The 6,954-nt window shown below is 36.9% G+C and overlaps 1 protein-coding gene across 1 annotated transcript; it reads left to right on the top strand.

Annotated features, from left to right (window-relative positions):
• The first annotated feature begins 124 nt into the window (after positions 1–124).
• LOC109863138 (uncharacterized protein F54H12.2-like) lies at positions 125–1,579 on the top strand. The gene is made up of 2 exons (XM_020443331.1): positions 125–268; positions 959–1,579. The coding sequence occupies exons 1-2, from the start codon at positions 125–127 to the stop codon at positions 1,577–1,579; spliced, it is 765 nt and encodes a 254-aa protein (XP_020298920.1).
• The last annotated feature ends 5,375 nt before the right edge of the window (positions 1,580–6,954 follow it).

Below are 6,954 nucleotides of genomic sequence, written 5' to 3'. Positions count from 1 at the left end.
TTTCAAACCAATCAGCTTGGCCCGTGCTATCCCCGACAAGTTATTTGTTTATTGCGACATTTGCGAGTCATACATAACCGGAGATGCGCTAACACCGCTTCTTCGAATCGTTACTAACAATACCATGGTTAAGTACGGTTCTAATCAGGTGAAACATTACACGCCTGGAAATTATATTCCGCTTCGTAAAACAAATTTCCGCGTGATAGAAATAGATATAAGAGATCAGTTTGGTAAATTTATTCCATTCGAATTCGGCACGTTGACGGTAACGTTACACTTTAGACGCGTATTCGAGTAGAATATGGCTTATTATATGGACTATTACGAGATGNAGAGCGGGGGCGGTGTTCCGAGAGTTTTTACAGGATNGACGTATCAGCGTGGTCACGGTATCGGAAGCTTTCTCGGCGGATTGTTCAGGAGGGTGCTTCCCTACCTGGCTAGCGGAGCGCGCGCGATCGGAAAAGAAGCTCTACGCGCCGGTGTAAGAATAATAGACGATGTGGGGGATAACAATATTCCGCTAAAAGAGCAATTAACAGTCGTTTCAAAGAATCACGTGACAATCTCAAACAACAAGCAAGAGAAAAAATAACCACTTTAATGCAAGAGTCGGGATATATACCCCTTGCGAAGAAACGCCCGGNTCAGTTTGACCCTGGTGAGCTCCCCGTTCACTTCGCGATCAAGCGTCGCCGTCGTAGCACCAACAAGAAATCGGCTTCCGTGCGAAGAAAAAAGAAAACTCGAACACTTAAACGCTCTACGAGTAAAGGAATTCAGAAGAAGAGAAAGAAGAAGAAGCGCGCGACAAAAACTAGCAAACGCCGCGTGAGCAAGAAACGAACCGTGTGCGATATATTCTCGTAGACGAAGCAAAATGTCTTTTCTCCATACTCACTTGTGTGAGTGTTTCAAAAGCAAACTTGATCTTTTCACTCTACCGCCCACTTAGACCAGTATCGAGAGTTCGCAATGGATTCANTACAAACCTTTGTCGACTCTTGCGGACGACGCTCCCGTAGAGTTTGTCGTACCGGGACATGGTGAAGATTACATAGATCTCGCGCATACTCTTCTCAGTCTTTGCGTGATATTGCAAACCCCCGCAGCGGTTATTCCGGTTACTTCGGCTTCTGCTGCTGCTGCAGAGCATAAAGTAAGGCCTGTAAATAACTTTTTACATTCCATGTTCAATCAAATTGATGTGTATTTCAATCAAAAGCTTGTGTCGCCTCCGAACAATGCTTACGCGTATCAGGCCTATTTCGAGACATTGGTGAATTATTCTTCAGAAGCAAAATCCTCTTATCTCACCATTTGTTTATGGGATAGCGATCTTCCGGAGCTGATGGATGATGGCTTCGATGCTCCAAATGAGAATNCCGCTCTCGTGAGACGTATGCAGTATTTCACAAATAACCGTGCTGTGGATCTCATAAGACATCTACATTGCGACGTTTTCAATCAGGATAGATTCTTGATTAATGGCGTGGAAATGCGCCTCAGACTCATCCGCTCGAAGGATTCTTTCTGTCTCATGGAATCTACGCCACACAAAGAGTTTGTATTGTAGACGCCACCTTGATCATGAGGAGAGCAAAACTAAGCGCTGGAGATTTATTAGTTTACGCTAAAATGCTGAGCAAAACCACTGCAAAGTATCCTCTCACGAGAGTTGAAGTTAAATCGGTTACAATTCATAGAGGAGTGGTGAGGGAATCAATTGACAACGCCATACTCGGNCAACTGCCGAAGCGGGTGGTAATCGGTTTTGTCGAAAATAAGGCGTTTAACGGCGATAGTAAACTTAATCCGTTTAATTTTAAAAACTTTAATATAAATTTCNTGTCGCTTTACGTCGATGGAATTGAAGTTCCTACTAGACCGTAACAACCTTCTTTTTCAAAAAACTCTCGTCTCTACATCAAGACTTTTCATACTCTTTTCTCAGAAACGGGTATTCATTTTCTAACCAAAGACAATGCTATAAGCAGAAATGCTTATGCACACGGATACACACTCTTTGCTTTTGATCTCACACCCGATTCATCGGCCAATTGCGTCAAACATTTGAATCTCGTGAAGCACGGTAGTTTGCGAATTCAAGCACGGTTCGAAAAAGCTCTCGAAACGAATATTACCTGTCTTGTTTATGCGGAATTCGACAGTGTTTTGGAGATCGATTCTTCGCGTCAAATCATTGTTGATTATAACAGATAATCATATTTTCGCACATGCGTAAAACCAAGATAATTTTTTCTCACTACATTTTTTCCACTTTTCTACGCCTTTTGTCGCAAGCGTGGAGAAATTTCAGTTTCGTTCTAGTCTCCGATATCTTCGCTTTGTTTTCACGATGTCCGAGTATAAAGGTGCTGTGATCATAGAAATGCAAGGATTTCGCGGCGTCGTGTGTGAATTTATTCCAAAAGAAGTGGCGTATGTCGCGGTAAAGCGGCCGATTTTCAAAAACTGGATCTTGATGCCTCCGTTCTTGTTTACCAAATTACCACAAAAATCAAAACAATGCAACAATTGGCTTACACGAATTTATCACGGTATCGAATGGTTTGACGATAAAACCAATCTCAAATATCTCACGAGACATCTACGAGAAGTCACCAAATACGCTCCCGTCATCTACACCAGAGGCAAAGAAAAAATGGATTTCTCAGAAAAGCTTCTGTCTAAAAACATATATAATCTGGAAGCTCTCTCTCCCTCGTTCAAATCCATCTCGAAAAGCGAAGAGAACATATCTCAGTGTTCGTATCACGGAGTTTGCTCATCGGACATTAGTTGCGCTCTACGTAACGCTTTTCGGTTAAAACGCTAGTTAAACCTAAACAGCGTTGAAGAACATCTTGATAGCGGCTTTGTCAGCGATGAGATCAGCAGGATACAATCCGACGACATCAAAACGGAGGAGGAGAAAAAACAACTAACAGAAAAAGAAGAAGAAGATGCGCGCAGTAAAGACGATTGCCCACCAAAAATCTCCCGCCTAAACGACTTTGCTGTACAAACAGAGGTACAAAGGGAATACATAAAATTCACTCCGCTTTCTCGCGACTATCTGTATCAAAATAATGAATACAAAAGAAATATTGCAAGCCTTGCGACAACTGCAAATATCTGGACACACGGAAGTTTATCCAGCCGACAAATTGCCCAGGGTATGGACGAAGTGGACAGCAATCGTCGCTAACGCAGACAATCACAATCAACCAGGAACCCACTGGATTGCCGTCTTCCTCGATGGAAACAGACACGCCACCTACTTCGACAGCTATGGAATACCGCCGTCAGATTCCCGCTTCCATCTGCGACTTCGAAGAAATTTCGCAACGCACACATGGAACACGACTTAACTTCAAGGATATTCCTTGCAAACGTGCGGGCATTATTGCTGTGTGTTTCTCTATTTTATGGCTCACGGGTATAGCCTTTCCCAATTTTTACAACTGTTTTCTAGAAATTTTGACGCCAACGACAAATTAATTGTATGTTATTTTGTAAAATATTCTCTACGTAACCCAACAATGTACAAAACCGCTTTCCTGAACACTATATTCAACACTGTACTTGTGAAGCAAAAAAAAATAATCAACTGTAGTTTTATTTACGTACTTGTATTTTCTTTTATGTATTTAAAATATATCTATATCAAATAACTGTAATAAGTTGTTTTCTCTTATTCTTCCCAAGAAACCTATTCTTAAACTCCTCACACATTTTTATAAACATTTTAGTCTACATTGGATATCCATCGAAAACTCTCGTAGAATTTTCTCGCGCGAACAAGTACGCGCAGGTTTAACAGTCCCGAGTCATAAACCGTTTTTTGTTTTCAAAAAACTTATGTTCTTATTGGCACGCATGTACAAGTTCTTGCTGATGAAAATCGTTCAGAAAAACTTCGGACACATAAAGTCATTTTTTACATCCCTAATTTTCTAGTCAGTCTTGCGACGCCTGCTTCGATTTCTATTTCGCCTAGACGCCCTCAACTATGCTTTACGCTCATTGGGAGCCATAAGTGCCCAGACGCTCATTGGTCCTTCCTTGGGGGCCCTATCATCCCTATCAACTACCCCTGAACCTCGCTCATTGGGAGCCATAAATGCCCAGACGCTGATTGATCCTTCTCCGGACCGATGCCACCCCCGCCCTTACAATTCCTCACTCAACCGACGCCAACTTGCTCTCATACACGTTTGACCGCACGAGGCAACAACATCGGAGCGCCGCCATTGCCAGTACCAGCCACGCTTTGAAACGGATTTTTAAATAAATATATACTCTTTTAATAAAGAATTCTTTTACTCAAGAACATTCTCGAACTTTTCTCCCACATAAATTCCTCAAAAAAAATTTAAATACACATTTTTAGAAAATTAGAAAAATTTATAAAAAATTTATAAAAAATTTAGGGGTCATAAATCATGTCACTTTTCCATCCCCTCCAGTGGGCGTGGCCAATCATCACCAAGGGAGGGAGAAAACCACCCTGGTGGGGCAATGGCGCCAGAAGTGGTGGAGGGGCCAAGTGGAGGGGGTTTGTTTTGACGCGCCATAAGTGCCCACATACTACTGTCCTTGTCTCTCTAACAATGTTCTATGGTTGATGTCACTTGTATCGGTAACAGTAGTCACGATAGTACGCTTCAAGACCTTCTTAAAAGGTATGTTTATTCTTTATTTTGTGCTAAAAACGCCATTATAAAATGGTAATAACACAACTTGTTTAAAATATTATAGATGTGTCAGTAAGTTTTATAACTTATTTTTAAGAGTATTTCTTAATTATATTTGTTCTGTGTAATTATATATATAACATTAAAATCAGGAATTTATCTCTTCTTCGATATATTTTATCATAAATGAAAAATTCATCAAACTTTTAGTCGTCTTTTGGATGTTAGGACAAATGAGAAAGAAAGCCGATGAGGTAAAACTCACTATTTTAATAAATATTTCTTAATTTTTGTGTAACATTTTAAACAAAAAAAAAGAAAATATGTATAACATATCTATTTTTTATTTTATCATAATAGCATCGAGATATTCAAGCGTCTGCGCATCATACGAGCTGCGCTATGTATAGACGCTGATACGCTTGGGGCATTGGTTCCTTCATGCAAATTATATATATGTTCATTGCAGGGTCGGTCATCGGCCAAAGCACACGTTCTTCTTCAAGTAAGAACGTGCTAAAATTGTCTCTTCAAATTTTTTATAAATTTTTGCTCGAGAATCAGTGTAATTGTAAACTTAAAAATGAAGATATAAACAATCACAAAAGAAATTGTATACATTTGTTTTCTCAGTAATGTTTCTTACACAAAAGTAAATATTCCGCGATGAAGTGCAATTGAAATAAATTAAGTGTAATGTGATGTATTGTGCCGCGTGAAAAATATAAAAAACTCTAAAATAAATAGAACTTGCTGTTTTAATGTAAGTGAAATTGAATGTGGAAATGTTTAATGAACAAACAAGCTTGATAAAAACTATCAACTGTTAAATAATGTTGAATTAAATAACGTGTAAGATTAGATGTTTTTGAGCTAAAAAAAATACAAAAGTAAAAGAAGAATGTACAAAAGTATTTGGAAAACACTCTGGAAACACTCTATTTAACACAAAATAAGGTAAAGATCTTAAATTCATAAAATTATGGAAAGCGAGAGATACCATTTTTTGACTTTTTGATATATTATGTTATAAAAATAAAAAATGAGAGAGAGAGAAATAGATCGACTAAATTTAAATTTAGTACATATATGTACTGTATATAGTACATATATGTACATACGTATTGTTATGTTAGTAATTTAGATTTTTGTAACATTTCACGATGTAATATTACATAACCAACTGTTTTTTACTTGTTTAAGAAATTAGAATTAGAAGCTTATCTAAATATCATTTTTTAATTGAATGTTATTCTTAGAAATAGAGAAACGCATATACATATATTGGACTGAATATACAAAGCATTTCAGTCATTTTCGTGAATTTCTCGGCAAAACAATTTGCGTTCATAATTTTTATTTACTTGGCTGCGTTAGACACTTGATTGGATTATCAAATTAGTATTCGTAGAAATATATGCAATTGCAACTCATGAAAAAATTGTAAATTTTAACACATAAAACAGCACTGCAAGCTCGACAATTATATCTAAGGAAACATTTGTTTTTCGTGTGCAATCTTTGTAAAGCAACGAAAGAAATTATTTGATCACCGAGTACTCATCTGTAAAAAACGTATGATAATTATATTTTTAATATTATTCCAATAGATGTGTGCATAATATATCTATGAAGTAAAGAAACTTTTAAAAAGATAAATAATTGAAAAGTGCAAAAACATAATTCCATAACAAAAATAGTTACACAAAATTTTTTTATATTTAAAATTAATTGTTTTTATCTTTATATATATATAAAAGTTTTCCATATAAAAATTTTACATATATAAATATTTTAAAATGTTATATGAATAAAAGTTAATGATGAATAATCTAAATAAATTGATCACTGTCAAAACATCAGTTTCTACAAAACTTTTTTATATATAAAACTGCATGTTTTAATTATATATAAACTTGTATTTAAAAATAGAGATAAGTAAGAAATAAAAAAAAGTTTTAAATAAATTAAGGTTTGATACACTGTGTTATACATATATATATATATATATACAGGGTCCGCCACTTAAATCCGGACAAATTTGAATTTGACATTCCCATCATATTAGAATGCAGCAGTAGATGCCATATAACCTAAAGATAGGTTAGAGACGTCGATAAGACATTAATAACCTTAAAATGGCCGAGTCGTTCAGGAAGACGCCGGAATATAATCGAAGAGCGGCGGTTATTGAAGGTGTCCGCGCCGGAAGAACGCCAAACGAAATTATTAAGTTCTTCGGATACCCCAG

The sequence above is a fragment of the Pseudomyrmex gracilis genome, unplaced genomic scaffold, assembly GCF_002006095.1.
Source record: "Pseudomyrmex gracilis isolate BER0280 unplaced genomic scaffold, ASM200609v1 scaffold_3331, whole genome shotgun sequence".
Taxonomy (NCBI): domain Eukaryota; kingdom Metazoa; phylum Arthropoda; class Insecta; order Hymenoptera; family Formicidae; genus Pseudomyrmex; species Pseudomyrmex gracilis.
The sequence above is the reverse complement of the archived record's forward strand: the minus strand, read 5'-3'. Positions and strand labels throughout refer to the sequence as shown.